Source organism: Apteryx mantelli, chromosome 2 (genome assembly GCF_036417845.1).
Source record: "Apteryx mantelli isolate bAptMan1 chromosome 2, bAptMan1.hap1, whole genome shotgun sequence".
NCBI classification, from domain to species: Eukaryota; Metazoa; Chordata; class Aves; order Apterygiformes; family Apterygidae; genus Apteryx; species Apteryx mantelli.
Window position 1 is genome coordinate 151,412,011 of NC_089979.1, and position 17,898 is coordinate 151,429,908.

Below are 17,898 nucleotides of genomic sequence, written 5' to 3' on the forward strand. Positions count from 1 at the left end.
CGTCTCTTGCGCTCGTCTCGCTCTCTCGCGCTCGTACTCGCTCTCTCTCGTCGCTCGTCTCGTTCGTCTCGCTTGTCGCTCACTCGTCTCTCTCTCTCTCCCCCTCATCCCGCTCCCTCCTCTCTCTTCTTGTCTGTCATCGAGGTTAGCTGTAGGTTTGTCAGGTAGGACCCAGGTATAGCTGACCTGCTGACCTGACAGGTGGATATTCTATATAGCCCCTTGAAATGCCTTCCAGTCTTGTTTCTGCAGTTCTGTAGCGTTCGGGTATTAGAGCTATCACCTTCCTCGGAGGGGAATAGAAGGAGAATTATTTTTCTTATCTTCACTGTATAAACTTTTCCTAACTTTATGAACCAGTGGTTCCCCGCTTGCTTCCTAAACAACAAGCTACAAGCTGGGAATTCTCTATTTAACTATGCAGATTTGTGATTTACATTGCAAACAACAGCATGTTTTTTCAAACAACAGGAGAAAATAGCAGCTATGTTACATGTATATTAGTAAATAAAGCAGGCTGGACCAAGTAGCACTGCATAGCTCACGTGTACGCATCCACAGCTAAACTCTTTTAAACCCCCCTTCCAAAAAAAACCTCACCAAAACCCGATAACCAGTTTGGTTTTATCTACTGTCTCTGTTGGAAACAGCCACAACTTCTGCTGTGCCAAACCATGCCCCGATGTTGCCTGGCAGAGTTGCGGCTGGCATGGGCCAACGCATGAGGCCAAGCACGAGAGCCATTAAGCAGTTGGCATGATTGTGAGACAGGGCTTGGACCCTTATCCCAGCTCTATTTAGTTTACCAGTCTAGGTGTAACCTCAGAAACTAGTGTGTGGTGTTCTGTTCCTTGAAGAAGAATTAACTTCATTAGATGCGTTCAGGGTAAGTGATTGACAGGTACTCATGCCTGTAATAGAAATGTCATCAGACCTCTTTCTTTCTCTTTTACTTTAACAGAGTTTAGGAGTGGAGACTTTACCATCTCCATCCCCCAAAGTGGCCAACAAGGAATTTAGCTTTACAGTTGGTTTTAAAGATTTAAACGGTAAGTAGCCAAATGGATTCTTTGTACTTTTTGCACATATTTAAAATATCTCACAGCAACAAATGAGAAGCAAAACTCAAAACAGCCACCCTGATTTAAAAAAAAAATTGCTGTTTTGCTGGGGGAGGGGTGCATTTTTTTTGTCTCAGTTTTCACTCAATTCATTTGTCTCAAACTTCAAAAGGGCCTGATTTTCTTTAAAGGGACATTGCCAAGTCCTCTATGAAAGTCAGACCTGTTAGGATCTCTCAGGATAAAGAAAACCAAAGCCAAGAAGTCTCCAAAATTATTTTCTAAAATGCAACCCGTTGTGTGTAAACATTTAACGTAATAAAAAGTTGACCTCAGCATGAGGTCAGAGCTGCATGACCGTTTTTTCCCAATGGAAGTAGTGGCTTCAACTGCTTCCGCTTTACATTGCTCATTTTCATCCTGCTTTGCACTGTCACTTTTGCACATACAGCTGCTTGTTGAGGCTGTGAGATGAACAAGCTCAGCAAATTGATCTGAGTTTTAAAAAAAAAGCCACCTTTTTGTGCTTTTTTTCCCCCTTTTGCTTGGAAGCTGGTTGTTTGCATTTCTCTGAATTCATTTTAGCCTGTGTCTGTCTCAGAATCAGTTCACCATTCAGCTACCTGGTGCTTCTACCAGCAAAGTGGAATGAGATATGCAAAAAGAGGGGGTCATAAGCCAGCTTTCCCACTGAAAAGAAAAGCTCATGAAAATATACTGTTCACAAACAGGTAAACAAAGGAAAATAAGACAGTCCAGTGATGTATTCACTTAGCCTGAGGAATGATCTATCCTTTGTTGGGCTATTTCTAAATTTTTGAATATCCAGTTCGGGGAAAGGGCTCTCCATCTCTTTCCTAAATCCTGCTTGGAGGTTCCCCAATTTGTGATTCTTTCTTGAATTAGACCTTCAAAGAGATTAATTTGGGGGATTTGAGTATGACCAGATTAATGGCTATTTGCAAAACACGTCTGTTTTTTTGAATCCATTTAAAATTTTTTCTTTCCTTATGTCTTAAAGTAACCACATCTCCTACAGTTTAATCTTCACTGAACTGGAAACATATGGTTTTGCATTGCATTCACTCCAATATGTTTGGTGGTTTTCTTTACAGAATCCCTAAGTGCCCTAGAGGACAAAGACTTAGATGCTTTAATGGCTGATCTTGTAGCAGACATAAATGAAGCTGAACAGAGAACTTTACAAGCACAGAAGACTACTTCTGGCAATCAGCAAAGTACGATCACTCAGCCTTCAACAGGCTTGGATACTGCCACTTCTTGTATATCAAGCACCTATGTTACCATTACGGGACGGTTTGGGGATGACTTGCCCCCTCCACCTCCAGACCCTAATTTAGAGCTTCCACCACCACCACCACCACCACCTCCTTCTGAGCCACTCACTCAGGTAAGCCTTGGGTGGAACGTTCTTCTAAGCATTCAATAGTTCCTATAATTTCATAAGTGGTATTTGGCTTAACAACAGTGGACATCCTTGTGTGAACATCTTGGGGGAGTTTGGCAGTGATGAAACAGTCATGTATTGCTGAGTGAGAGTTGTCTATTATTGTGGGCTCAGCTATAAGAGTTATTGCTCATTCCTTTCTAACTGACATGTTGATAGCACAAGATGGGCATAAATCCTTGCAAAATATTTACTACGATGGAAAACTTTTTTAAGAATCATTGATCAGTTAATACTTTCTCACAGAGAGCTTGGCTTTGGCATCAGTGCAAAGCACGGCCAAAGATCCCACTGTTCTGTGTAGACATCACTTGGTTCATTGCCGTCTACTGCTAGTCTATTGCTATTGGTGAGCAGGTTCAAGAACTATTTACCAGATCTACCTCTGGCCTAAATGATTTCTTGCAATAGGAAAAGTTGTTCAATTATGCAAAACTTAGTGTTTGCTAGAACACTGGGTGCAAGGCTGAGTACAAAAAGTACCTCTCTTCTAATCCCAACGCTAAAGTCACTGTGCTCTTCTTGGTCTTGCCATTGAAGGAAGGTAATGAAGACCATCTGCAATATGGGACACTCTTTATTTAGGAGATGCCAAAGTTATCAGTAGCTACAGTTTGTAAATTTTCATGTACAGGTAAGCCAGTTGTTTATCAGAGTTGTCACAACCTCCTCCACATTTTTCTCTTGCAAATCTGTTTTAACTACCAAAATCAAGCATGTTATTTCTTGTAGAATCATCTAAGATTCATTTCTTCAGCATGAGGTTGTGGAGAGGGAGATAACACAAGAATTCTGCCCTGTCACAGTCCTGTGGGGAGAATGTGTGCATTAAAAGAATGATGCAGCACAAAAAACATGAATTTGAAATGAAAAATCTAGAAGCGTCTCTTTCGGATGTTTTTTTCTTATGCAGAGTAACTGTGATGGAGAGGCGTCATTTACATTTAGGTAATGGAAAGATTAGAAGGTGAAAAAGTGCTCTATTGGCTCATCTTGAACTGTACTGGTCAGTTCTGCTTAAAATCCTGAGCAATTCATTGCAATTTAAAAGTCCACATAAACTGAATATGAATAACCTCAACATCATTGCTACCTCTGTGTTTAGCCTCATACAGCAGACATTTAGCAAAAAGAAATTCAGTAGGAAGAGGACCTTTCTGATTATACTAAAAGGCAACTCACTGGATAAAGCTTCATTTGGGATATGAAAGCTTTCAGTGCTCTGTTTGAAGAGTGAAGGTTGTAAACATGAGGGAGGAACTTTGCCTTTTCTCTGTATCTCAAAGATAACAATTAGGTTCCTGTCTTAAAGGAATATCAATATTTGTAAGAACAGCAGCTAGACCACTTCGGAAATGAAGTCTTTTGTTTAACTGGTATAACTGATACAGAAGAGGCACTGTCAAGAAAAGTTCTGTTCCATGGCCTGCAAGCATGTTCCTGTATTGATTTGGGAAGGTGACCTTTAAGGAAATATCAAGTTTCTAAATAGTCTGCTTTGGAAGTTGAGGAAGTATGGGCTGGAAGAGTGGCCTGTTAGATGGGCTGAAGATTCACCAAACTGCCAGCCTCCAGGGATAGTGATCAATGGCTCAGTGTCTGGCTGGTGGTTGGTAGTAAGTGGGATCGATACTGGGGCTCATATTTAACATTTCCATCAGTGATCTGAATGATGACAGAAAGATCATCTGCAGATGTCCTGAGGATGCTTTTTAAGGAACTGGCTCACATGATGAATGGCTGAGTTTCAGTGCAGAAGCACCTTGAGACACGAGGACTGGGCCAGCAAAATCCTCAGAAACTCAGCAAGGTGCAAAGTCCTGCACCCAGGGTGGGAAAAAAACCCATGAATTAGCCAGTTGCCTCCTGGACTGTACAGAGTAGCAGCTGTGCTGAAATGGAGCTGGGGTTCTGGTGGATGCCACATTAAATGTGAGCCAACAGTGCAAGGTCATCTGGGCAGGGTAAACTGGGCTATGTTAGGAGGAGCTTGGCCAACAAATTGAGGGGAGCGATTATTCCTCTCTGCTTGGCACTGGTGAGGCCATACCTGGAATACTGCATCAGTTTTGGCAGTGGAGATACTGGAGAGTGTCCAGCAGAGAGCTAAGGAGTTGGAAAGGGGCCTGGAGCACACAGCCAACGAAGAAAGGCTGAGGGAGCGGAGCTTGTTTGTTTTGACAGGGGAGGCTAAGGGGGATCTAATGACAACCTAGAAATACTTAAGAGTAACCACAGAGCTGATGGAGCCAAACTCTTCTTGGTAGTGGTAGATGACAACACGGGGCAACAGCTGTATGTTGTTGTTTTATAGCTTCAGACAGGACACTAGGAAAACCTTTTTTACTTTGGTGGGTGGTGCAGCACTGGAACAGATAAGCCAGAGAGGTCACATATTCTCTGTCTTTGGAGGTTTTCCAGGCTTGGCCAGGCAAAGTGTTGGTGGTAGTCCTGCTTTGGTCAGGGAGTTGGACTACAGATCTCCAGAGCTCCCTTCCAACCAACACATCTATGATTCTGTGAGCTGAAGCCCACTGCAATCAACAGTGCTGAACAGTCCTTTTCATTGAGTCTTGTACTTTCATAGTTTCAGGCCTCAGGTAGATCTCCTGTGGCTAATTCTCTGTTAACTGGCATTGTGCAGTACCTGAGGGTCAAACAAGATTTCTGAGCGAAGAGAGGATATACTTACTAAACACAGCTGGAATTCTATATGGAATAACGTATCTGGAAACCACCTCTGCTTCCCTCAATTAAAGTGTTCCTAGTGCTGAGTTAAATCTCTGGTAGTGTCTTCTGGTCTCTTCCCAGAAACTAGCACTGTAGGAAATGGATACAGGGAGAGGACAGAGAAGGATGAGAAGAGGAGGCAGGGGCATTCCCAAGGAACCTGTCTGCTGAAACTGATTTCCTCAATAAGTTCTGCTTTCTCCCACAGCCCTCACCTCATTCTCTGATACTGGTGATATTCAAATATTGATGGCCTCCCCATTGTATGGCATACACAAAGTTGCCTATACAGTTATTATATAAGTTGCAATGTTGAATAACAGGTAATAACCATTTAAAATGAAATACAGAAAGAACTAATTTCAAATTAGTATTTACTCTCTTGGTTAGTGAGTATTTGCTTTGTCATGACACTCCTGCTCAGAAGAATGAAGTGCAGCTGTAAATGGAATATTTTTTGTTTTGTCAAAATCCACATTCCTGTTAGCCAGGTTTCTTGATAAGTAATTTTTGAGCAAATCATGGCTGACATTTTGTTTAACACTTGTGGCTGTCTGTAGTCAAATAAACATAGTGTTAATTATTTCATTTACACCTGTAATACCAAAACTCTCTTCCTTAACCTTTAAATGTTCCAAAATTAAAAATAAGAAGCATTTCTTTTAAAGTAGTCTAATAAGTTTCCATCAACTCTGTCATTTCTTTTTAAAACTGTCCTTAAGCTAAATATGTCCTGTACATTTTCTGTGGCATTATCTAGATAAGATTTATGTGTGTCTATATGAAGATCCAGAAAATGTGGTGATGAAGTTGCAGTGGGAAAACAAATCTTTTAGCCTGTCAAAAGCATTTGTTTAACAGTGCTAATATTTTTCACCTGATGGTTTATTTACTTTGTACCAGTTTCTTTTTCTATATTGAGAAAGGCAAAGGTTATGAAAGCAGGAAAGCTGTCAGGTGAGAAATCTTTTGCATGGATTTGTAAAATGTGTGAACTCTGTTCAACACAGGTCACGTGCAGGTGAAGTCTGAGCTCCACCTGCCTGGGCTTTTCAGCAGAAAGCCTGCTTGCACCACACCCAACCACTTTGGTAAAGTTGGGCAGGGTCCAACCTTTGGTAAAGAAATTTTTCCTGCCTCTTGCAGAGAAATGTTTTGAAATGGTAAGAAGAGCCTGCTCTCAGAGGCTGTATGCTCTTCTTCTGTAGAACATTCAGCCTTACTGTGGAAGACTTACAGGCTGTTCAATTGCAGATGCTATTTTTGGGTGCTCAGAGTTAATCATCTGTGAGCTGCAGTGCTGCTGCAATGCAAATTTCTTTGCCTTGTGGAGAAAAAAAGACATTTGTGAACCGATTGTCTGACATTCTTAGTGGAGAATCTGACAACAGCAATCACAGTTGAAGCCATCTTTTTGAGGCTGCACACCTCACCTTGTATTTCTGACCTCCTACGGGATGCTAGTATCCAAGGGAAGCTGTGACAAAATGGAAAGATGTTTAGTGCTGTAAGAAGGATGTCTGTCAGGAGTAGTTTAGTCATGACTGAACCTGCCTCTGGGCAGGGGCTGAACAAGATAACCTTATTAAATCTTTTTTTGCTATGATTCTGTGATATATCTATAAGGCATCTGTAAGAAGGAAGTGGTGGCAATGCTCAGTTAGGCCTAGATGTTTCTTGCACTTGCATCTCCCATGAGCTACAGCCATCCTGGTCCTGGCCTTCTCATAGTCCCAGGGTAAATAAAATGGTGACTTTAGGAGAGAAAATGGAGGATGAAAGTAACACAGAAAAATTTTGTGTAGAAGCAGGACAGGAACTGCCTCCCGCAGTTACTGATTGGAAGTGTTATGGAAAAATCAGGCTCGCCGGCCTCCATAACAGGGTCCGACCCTAGGTTCCTGCTGAGGCAGAAGTTCGAAGTCAGATTGAAGAAAAATAAAATTTAATGACATACGTGTGGTAATTACAGCTCGAGCTGGGTGCCTCCAAAGAGGGACCCCGAACAAAGAAATCCCTGGGCAATTATACCCTTACAATCTAAATTCCCCACCCCTTAAGCGATAGTTTGGACCAATAGTAATAGTTAGGTCTCGGTTCTTCCCCTTCTTCCTTGGGCCCCTTTATTGTCTCTAGGCAGGCCGCTGCTTATCTTCAAGGTTGGCTACTCCTGCTGTCCGTGTAACTTCTTTATCCCTCCAGCTTGAACCGGCTCTGGGGCCCCCTTTTACTTATCTAAGTAAAAGTTCACAGCAAGTTCACAGCCTGAGGCCTAAGGCTTCAGCAAATTTAGCTACTAATGCTAAGCAAGTTATGCTAAGCAATTAATTCTAGACAGCTTCAGTTCAATATTCTCTAACAGAAGCTGGATGTGCCTGTGAGTACCACAGCACAAAATCCCACCCCTGTAAAGAGAAGGGAAGTGTGGAACTGGAAAAGATCAACAGGGACAGTACAAATCAGTGAAGAGAGAGAAAGCAAACTAAAGGCAGCCTTCATTAGGAGGAGCAGGGATTTAATGCTGGAAAGAAACAGAACCCACTAGTATCATTAACAGTCCAGGGTAGCACCAGAAACTGCAGTTACTTGCTGTCCAAAATGTACTTTTCCAACTCTGCAGGTCACCTGGGGTGACTATTGGAAGATAGATGGCAAAAAGAAATGGTCACAATCTTTATACCGGTCACAAAGGCGGCACTAGGCACTGGCATCTGGTACACATACCTAAAACTCTCTGAAGGTCCAGATTACTCTTAGATCGCAAACCTCATTGATATTAAGCAAGGGGCATGATATTGATGCAGCCACTTTGTAAACGAAGAGCCTGGTCATACTGAAATCGATAGGAGTCTCACAGTGGCTGCATTAATGTGAGTGGGTCCGTTACCAGAATGAAAGATCATGACTTCACCTAGCTGAAGGGGCCACTCCTCTCCGGAAGTATACATGCAGTAAGAGCTTGTGTGTAGCAAGTAAAGGAATTCAAGTCAATGAACTTATTTAACAGAAAGTCTCAAATTGAGTGGCATTATTGCAAATCAAGTTTTCAGTAAGAGCCTAAAAGCTCTAGTTCTCTAAATCCTATTGAGAGAGGGTGAGTTTTCTTTAAAGCAGCTGCATCCACAGTGCTGTTTCATTTAGGTTAGATCTTCCCGCATCTTTTCTTATGTATCAGCTGTGACCCATATGGAAACACAGAAAAGCCCAGTTTTCAAGCATTCCTGCAGCATATGAAGAACTGATTATGGAAGAGCTGTATGACTGGGCAACAAAAGGAAACACTGGACTTCTAAATCAAACCTTTAGGTTGGAGGGCATTAACTCAGGGAAAGCCAGGGATTCCCTGTAACAATGAAATTTCCCATGACAAGCCCAATGTTCTGGATATAAATAACAAGAAACAACTCTTTTCTAGTAAACATAAAACTGCTGGCCTTATTTAATAAAAAGTATAATGAACATCTTGTGTCTTTTCAGGAAGAACAAGAGGCACAGGCTAAAGCTGACAAGATTAAACTTGCATTGGAGAAACTGAAAGAAGCCAAAGTTAAAAAGGTGGGACTTAAAATAGTGAAATGCTACCATAATAGCTTCTGACTGAGTCTCTGTTGTCATTATTCTCAATACTAAAGTTCTTACTAAGATCATTAGGCTTTTTCGTATTTTGCCTTTAACTTGAAACATCAAAAGATATCCTATGGAGCTGTCTTGTCATCTGCGACTACAGAAGTCTGACTGTACAGAAGTCTCCCAGAGAATACTACCTTAGTTCTAAGAGGGCTTTAATTGTAAGAGAACTTGGAAGGCTCTACCTGTTTTTTTCCAGTGTTGAGGCAAAGCCCACAGTACTGATATATTGCTTTAGAGGATGTGAATGTACCTAAAAATGTTGCTTACTTTGCACTATGCTGATTCCAAAGGTATTAAACTTCATTTTTGCAGTGGATGTGGATACAGCTAACCCTAATTAAATAAATGGAAATGTTATTGCTAAATTCTTTCATGGCAGTGCAGCAGTCTACAAAGATACTAGAGCTGGCTTTAGACCAACAAATTATGAAAATAGAAGCTTCCAGCCAGTGTCTGCACTGCTGCAGTGTGTTACGTAAATATGCCCTGTCATCATAAGCAAATTTTCAAATCTCTACCCATCACTGTAATGCGTGGCATAGGGATACCCTAGGACTCCAGCTGAACTCAACAGCAGCTGCAGATGTTCAGTAATTCTGAAAAATGAGTGCGAAGGAAAAACAGTTGTGACATTTCAGTTGTGCTCAAATAGGAGATGGAAAGTGCCCGAGATGCAGGGCTTCCAAGAAGGATTCAAAGCTTCCAATAAATTTGAGGATGTCCAGACTTGAGATGGCTCCCATAGAACACCTTCCACCCATGCACACATACTACTGCTGAGGGAACATGTTGGGAAGATTTCCCCAAGGTTATCTTTGGAATGAGCTCTCATAAACTTATGACTGTCCATTGGCCACCTTTCCTTCCTTGCAATGTTAACAATTATCCTTTGGGTGGAAACACATTTATTTTGAAGACTTTTCAGGTTTTTTTGCATACTAAATATTTGAAACCAACAAGTAGAAGTAAGACTGAGTCTTTGTGGCTAAGTGACATCTATAATGAAATTACTATGTCATTCTTGAATTTCAGGAAAATTTAAAGACAAAATAACTTCAAAGAAAGTTGTTCTTCTCAGTTTTACAAAAGGATGGAAGCTGCCTGCGTGTTTCTGAGCAGTCAAAACACTCTAACTGAACAAAAATCTCGTTTTTTCCCCAGACATGTTTTAGATTATACATGTACAACATTTCTTCTTCTCTATAATATGTGCTACAGCTGAGCTGCTTATTTTAGAGAGGAATGTATTCAAGGGTTGGAATCAGAGCAAGTACACTGGTTTTGTTTTATTTGCTTTTCCTTTTCAGAGGCAGTGTAGTTTTTCTCTTGAGGATCCTCACTTTCTGCTTCTACCTCAGCTTTAACAGAGGTTCTCTCTGTTGCACCTAAGCCTCTTATACAACTGTTTTAAAATAAGGGGATATTTAAATAAGATGACATGAAGAAGCCCTCCCAATTCACCAGTTTAGTTTCATGCTCTGTGTATAGCTCCTGTAGACGATTGTTCTTCTGTTTTCAGTACAAGTGGAGGAATTTAAATACCTCAATTTTTTCCTCATTTAAAACTAAATTATGCCTTTCTGCATTTCTATCCTTGTTTAAAGACGGACTGTCCTATTGTACTTGGTTACCCTACCAAGCATTTTCATTAATTGTATATCTAGTAGATTTAGAGAAGAGATGAACTTCTACTTTCTCTCCATTGCAATTTCACCTTTCCTGAAGTTCTGCACAGGACAAAGTTCAATTTCCTTTTTCAAGAAAAGATCTTTATTTTGGTGGCAGCATAATGTGAAAGCTTCCAAGCTGTAATATTCCCTCAGCTCACTGTGGGACAGGGTGCCTTTGAAACAGTAATAACCTTCTGCCTTAATCTTTCTTATCTGTGTTAGCAGATTCAGCCTAGCCTTTTACTTGCTTCTGAAATTAACTGACTCTTCTGTGACTCTTTCCTCAGCTGGTTGTCAAGGTGCACATGTACGATAACAGCACCAAGTCACTGATGGTGGATGAGCGTCAGGTGACCCGGGATGTTTTAGACAATCTCTTTGAGAAAACCCATTGCGACTGCAACGTGGACTGGTGTCTGTACGAAATGTACCCAGAGCTGCAAATTGGTAAGTGGCGTAGTGACAGGGTCCTTTCAGAACATATAGCAGACAGATGCCGTGCATCCTATGGTATGGGTAATCTTGAAAAGTTAATTACTAACACTTCTCCTGCCCTTGTATCCGTTTGTGTTTGTGGCTTTGCTGTTGAAAGACTTTATCTGAACGAGGGGGATGTGAATATCACCTGATGTCAAAGCAATGTTGGTGTTAAACATCCCGGGGGGGAGCTGCGGGTTGCTGCAGGAATGCGCTCGGGCCATTCTCGCCACGGGACGGAGCCCTCCAGCCCTCAGTGCTGCTGCCTGCAGAAGGCTCCCTGCTTGCCGCTCTTCCCATTATTCAATTTTACACAGCACAGAGGGACTACATGGACTCTGCTCTGTCTGTCAAAACCCTGACGGACCCAAGCACACGAGTACTCAACTCTGCTCTTTGAAGAGCGAGTGCAGCGCTGAGGTGCTGTCAGCAGGCTTTTATGTACTGGCCCAACAAACGTAATTAAACAAGACCCTCTGAGAAGCATTTCAGCCACTTCTAATGCGTTTCACTTGCTACAGTCATTCTCTTAATTGCAGTTGTGATCAGGATATTTATCTTCGACAGGGCTGCAGCTCTGCTTGTGGTACCTTATGACTTAGGAAGTAACTAATGTGGCCTCCAGATCCCTAGGAAGCAGCTGTGCAAAACCTGCGCATTGTTTGGTGCACCATGATGAGTTTTGTTTCAAAAAGGTTTCGAGGCCTAATTAAGAAAGGAACATTCTCTCATTGCAAGTTATTTCAGAATCTTTTTATTGGCGAGGCTGAAAATACATTCACATCAAAAGGAAAAGGAAAATTGCTGCAACTTTCTTCCGGGGTAGCATTTGACCTAGAGAAATTGGAAATTATGTTTGACCCAAAGAAACCGGAAATTGTCAAACAATCTTTTGCATTCTCAGTTTACAGACTCCCAGAAGAGATGTAAAAACACACAAAGTTAAACATCAGTATCACACTCTAAAAGAGTCCCAGGAATAATGAACCTACTACACTAAACCAAAGAAATGTAAAAACAGTTTGGAAAACGCATGAACAAGAAGATATTCATCTGCTTGTAAGAATGGCAGAGACAGTAACTGCCAATGAGTTCTCTCTACTCCATTAAGATGATATATGAAGCAGTATTGCCAGGTTCTTTTGTACATGCTAATCTTTACTAAGATTGGAAATGTCAGTAGTCCCTGGAAATTTCATGAATCTCACTTTGAATAATTTTTGAGTGTTTTCATATCTCAGAAAGTTGCTCCTTCTGGTCTGGCGTGACTTAGACAAACATTTCTGAGTGTTAGGATTACAGCATGCAAACAGATTTTTTTCTGAATGCCTGTAACCATTGAACAAAAATTTACTTGTGTTTCTTCATAATCTGGATAGAAATTTTGAATTCCCTGTCATACAACTAAAACTGAAGGGTATCAGAAAGATCATATGATACAAACATTGAGATTAATGTTTAGACTTTTTTTAAGAAGTAACAATTTTTAAAAAGTAAAAAAAAGAAGTGTTTCTTTAATCTCAGCTAATGTTGGGTACTTTGCACTGTACTAATATAGTAAAGAATTACTCTCATACTGAATAAAACCTATTTTAAAAGGCAGGATAGAAGAAGCATAGAAAAGGAAATAAATCAGCAGTTAGTCCAGGAAGAAAGAAAAAATCTCCTGATGCAGATGCCTGTCACCCGGTCCAGATGAGCTGGGAATGGAGCCCTTTTGTTTGCAGAAGATTTCAATTTGGATGGAGTGGTGCATACTTTCTTCTGCTTCCAGTAGGCAGCAAAACACAGTTCATTTTGTTCAGAATTATAACAATGTAGCTATTCTTTATTCCTCTTAGTATACTTCTTGGCAGTTCTAGATAGCTCTATTACTATCAGCATGCTTAGTAGACAGGCTTTCCTAGTCTTTCCCTTTCTACCTGGTTTCCATGCTAGAATTTAAGAGAAGAAAATTACATTCACTGTAAGAAGCAAATCCAAGAAGCAAATATTCCAGGCTAGTGACCTGATATTCCAGAAGGTCCAAGCTAGCTTTATGTCAGAAGAGCCGTGACAGAATATCTCCTGTATACTGATATTCTGAGAGACAATTGTTTCAAACAAAATAAACTACACTTTTAGATTAATTGCATGTTAAAAAATATCATGAATGCTTTCAGTAGTGGGATAGTGATATAACACTGGGTGGTACATACCAACATATATTTTCTTATGGAGAGTAAACTATCAGCTATAAAAAAGACCCACCTAGTGATGGTAAGATCATACCTTTTATACAATAAAAGCCTGGGACTGGAAATCAGACAAAAATGATGTGGCAGAAATTAGTCCTAACTAAAGAGCACAAGAGGAGAGAATAAAATTTTGCCTCTCTCCCCACTTACTCCCACGTTTGCCTTTCTTTGATCCATGGTTTGGCATTGACGTGTAGGACAATGTGTGCACTAGATATATTCTATAGCACCTAAAAGTTTGCAAAGTAGAATTTTCCTCCTGTAAAATCTTTCTCCATCTAAAGCAAAAGAGATTAAGGGATATTGCTGAAATGAAGCTTTTACCTAGTTTTTGTATATTTCCAGTGCGTTATCTGAATTTCCTAAAGTTTTTAAGGGTAATTGTTTGCCAGTCGCTCTGTCCTCAGAATCCCAGATCTTGTTTGACTGCTTAACTCTGCACTGTGATGGAATTAAGTTAACGATTTGGATGCTAAGAGTGAATTTATTGCTTCAAAGTTAATGTAAATTAAGTCATTGTATTCTTTCTGTCCCCCAGTGTAATTACTGTAGATGAGTAGGTTTGCTCTTACAGCTTGAGAATTATTTTATCATTATACTGGAATATAAGATACTCTTTACCCTTCAAGTCATTACTTGGGCTTTATGTCGTGCTTTGTATTTCCAGTTTATTGAAGAAATACCAACTGCTAAAAGAAAAGTATTATTAACACAAAAGTATTAGCAAGACAACAAAGCTTGTGTTATTAAGAAACTACAATGTACGTATGAACTGGCCTTGACGTTAGTCTGTAGCTTATGAAAGTCGGCAGTTGTTTAATTCCCAAAAGTTAGTTTTGATGGGTCACACTGAACTCTTGTCGAAAATAACAAGCAGTATTATAGAAAGCCCACAAAATATGTGCTGCATTATATTCTCTTACGCTAAGCCAATCTAGGCTGTTGAAAAATGTGGTCAGCAGAGAAAACTGAAAGGGGAGTACAGCTGTTCATAGGAAACTGCCAAAATCGTACTGAAAATTAGAGCTGGGTGATTTTATTTATTTATTTTTCCTCCAAGATACTGAATTTGTAGAAAAATGCTGTTTGGGTCCTTCCAAAATTACTTGTGAAATCATGTTGACATCCTTTTTCTTCCAAAGGGGATTTATGTGACTGTTAAATTACTTCATAAAAGCAAAACTCCAGAAGGAGAGGTCAGGAGTTCCCTAATGTCAGCATAACCTGTTGGCTTTCCTGGGTGGAGGATTTGGTTTCCAATCAGCAAAATAAGGGATAGAATCGACACTAGGTCTCCCACATCTCTGGTGAGGTTTTTAACTGCTGATATGCTGAGTGAAAGAGTAGATCTTCACATCAGTTTATCAGTTTGTCTTCCTCTTCCCTTAGTTTTGGTCTTTCTGGTTTTAAATGCAGTTGCCTGAAACAAAAGATTTTATTCTGAGTGCATAGCATTCTTCCTGCTGACAAAAAGTAAATTTTCTTTTGTTTCAATAAGTAAAAAAAATTAATAAAATTAATTTTCAAAATATTTTTCCAATTTGGTAGCCAAAGTGAAAATCTATCCCCCAGCCCTACTGCAAACCCATAGAAGCACAGGAATTTCCATCTGCAGCCTTGGGAGAGGGGAGAGAGAGTTTGAGTGTCTTACATTACCTTTTTTGTCTTTCCAGAAAGGTTTTTTGAAGACCATGAAAATGTTGTTGAAGTACTGTCAGACTGGACTCGAGATACTGAGAATAAAATTCTATTTTTGGAAAAAAGTGAAAAATATGCTTTATTTAAAAATCCCCAGGTAAGGTAACAAGATATTTGGAAAACAGTCTGCAATGATGTTATTTAGTCCATATGTTGTGTATTACACTACTGATTTGCTCTGTCAGTTCTAAATTAGAGAAAGCAAAACGTGTACTTTCAGCAAAAAAAAAAAAAAAAGAAAAATTTGAAGGATATGAAAATTAGTTCTTTCTGTTCCTTTTTTTTAATACTTTAAAGCCATATCTGCAGTGGTAAAAAATGAGGCATGTAGTTCTCCACTGGTACAAGCTTTTGCTTAGGCACAGCTCTCAGAATTGGAGTGAGATGGGACAGTTGTATATACTATACAGTACAGTACTATAGTTTCCATCACCATTTCCACTGATGAGCATCAGCATTTCCTTGAAGGTCTAATTTTTGCCAGTTGTACTTGAAGCTACATAAAAAGAATGCTGGGTACTAAAGAGAGAGTTTACCTGGAAGATTGGGAAGAAGACTGGGTGAACAGTAAACTGTGCACATTAACTCTATAAAATGAGGATCTGCACACTGACTGCACCAAATTATATAGCATAGATATATATATACAAATCATCTCTTCCTTGTGATGTGCAGTGGAAACCATGTTTACAGAGACTTTGGTACATACAGGTGCTGGATTCTCTGTTGCTGAACTTTTTTTTTTTGCCTTGTCAGGTGTCTATTAACTTACTGAGCATCTGGTTTGATCCTGAGAGCAGCAAGATAAAAATAAGCAATCCTTCACTGCAGAAAAAAATGAGCTAAATATATAATTTGGCAGCAAAGCTCACTCAGCTGCTCAATTGGGAAGTTTTTTTTTAAATTGAGCCAGTGTTTCAAATAAAACCTGCAGAGAGGAAGTTTCCTTCATTCACATAACAAGTAACCACAGAAAGGGAAAGAAAACTTAACCTTGCAGTGTACATGGATTAATGTTGACTTTTTTAACATTAAACAGCAAAAGGCAGGTTTGGAAGTAAAACATATGTGATAACTCAGGATGTCATACTTTCTAGGGCACATTAAACATATGTAGCAGCCGAGGTTAGGCTGTATGTTTGACTTGTACACCAGTAATGTCATTTGCTGTGGCTCAGGGCAAGGTCAGGAAGCACCTCGCAGAGAGCAGATCTTTGGTGAAGATGCTAGATGTTTTGATTGCAACGACCATTAGAAATAAACATGACCCGAAACAAAACTCAAATAAGATCCTAACTCTGTCCTGCTGCTCAGGTCATACTGAGCTTGCTCTGGACATGTCTGCAGTCCTTGAGCTTCAGCACTTCTGTGATAAGCCCTAAAATGAACAGCCTAGGGAAACTGCATCAGTTGTGACTATCATACTGTTGAAATATTTTGGCAGTAATAAAGTCTAACCACCTGTCAGCCTCAGTAAATTCAAACACTGTGAGGCATACAGAATAGTACAGTCATACAAGCACTTTTTCCTTTTGGCGGAAAATAATCAGTATTGTGCAGACAGAGCTCATGCTGGATTACAAAACATGGTAAAAGAGAATATATGATCTGCAGTGAGTCCCTGAAAAGGTAAACCAAGTCCAATGCTGAGTGGGTGGGTGGGAGAGCTTGTGATTACATAGCTAACTGCTTATGGAAATTGTCATGCAACCAATGGGAAACTGAAATCCAGTGCTCTGGTACTGTATTGTCAGTACCTTTGGCCTCCTCCTAGCTCAGATTATGTCGATGTTGCTTCATGAACTCATTCTGGGAGTACAGAAATTACAGCGTGCTTTTTTTGACGCAGCCAATTGTAATGCAGCAGCACTGGCGTTACTCATGTTCTTATTTAGTGCTTGTTCTGTCAGAGGTTTTCTGCGGAGATGGAAGTCTCAGTTTTGTAACTTGTGATTTTTTTTCTAGAAGAAAGAGTCGGGCAGGTTCCAAGGGTGGTCAGGCACCCACAATTTATTCTTAGACAAATTAGTGATTTAATTAGTGCTTAACCCCCCCCCCCCCACCAATTATAAAGGTGCCTTTTTAAAGCACAGGACCACCATCACCACAGGCGGACCTCTGGAGGAGATCTGTGACCTGTGCTAATATTCATTATTTCTTTCTATGAACTAGACATATACCTGATATTGATTAAACAACAATTATTTAAACATTTCATTTTCTAAAGAGGAACTGAGGTTTTAAAATACAGGAGTTATCCTCTATGTCTGTGCTTGCAACATATTGCTCAGATAATACTAGTGGCTGTTTACAGAAGATTGTCATTCTTGTCATGCAGGTCCTCTCTAATATTTCTCTGCAGCTTTGTTTCTTAAAACAATCTTTGAAAGCGTTTGGAATGCATTTTGGAAAAAAGCATTTGCAAAACCCTCAGGTCTCCCCTTCTTCACAAAGACAGGCACACTTTCACCCTCTCTTCACTGTAATGTAATTTACCCTGCAGGGAATTCACAGTAAAAGACTGTTCCATGAATGGCGTCAGTGACTCATCTATAGAGACGGAAGGTCACGAGTCCATGACTAAAGAGTGAAACAAAAATACATATCAGTACACATGTAAATAAAGAAAACCTTTATAACACAGGAAAGGTGACACACTGTCATGTGGTCCAGGGATGCCGTGCTGACCTTTGAAAGGAAAGGTTGTCAGGTTTCAACACCTCTTTTCAAAGAGCTCAGAGAATAATTCTCAGCTAAAAGGAGACTATAATAAAATGAAGAATGTAGGAAACGCTTTTGTTTCATTTAAGCAAGGTTATTTGTAAGGGACAGCTGAGTCTGAACTCCTGACTCTAAATGTTAGTCATGCTTTTAAATCACTGCATATTTGATTTTCACTTACATGAATTTTGATTTTCTGTGTTTCT

The 17,898-nt window shown here is 40.0% G+C and overlaps 1 protein-coding gene across 2 annotated transcripts in view; it reads left to right on the forward strand.

Moving 5' to 3' along the window:
* The window catches only part of APBB1IP (amyloid beta precursor protein binding family B member 1 interacting protein), a 67,862-nt gene that overhangs the window by 17,510 nt on the left and 32,454 nt on the right, over positions 1 to 17,898 (forward strand). For both annotated transcript variants that reach the window (XM_067291812.1, XM_067291813.1), the window contains exons 3-7: positions 962 to 1,049; positions 2,177 to 2,472; positions 8,737 to 8,814; positions 10,847 to 11,006; positions 14,947 to 15,068. In XM_067291812.1, the coding sequence (XP_067147913.1) occupies positions 962 to 1,049; positions 2,177 to 2,472; positions 8,737 to 8,814; positions 10,847 to 11,006; positions 14,947 to 15,068 (744 nt within the window). The remainder of the gene's footprint in view (positions 1 to 961; positions 1,050 to 2,176; positions 2,473 to 8,736; positions 8,815 to 10,846; positions 11,007 to 14,946; positions 15,069 to 17,898) is intronic.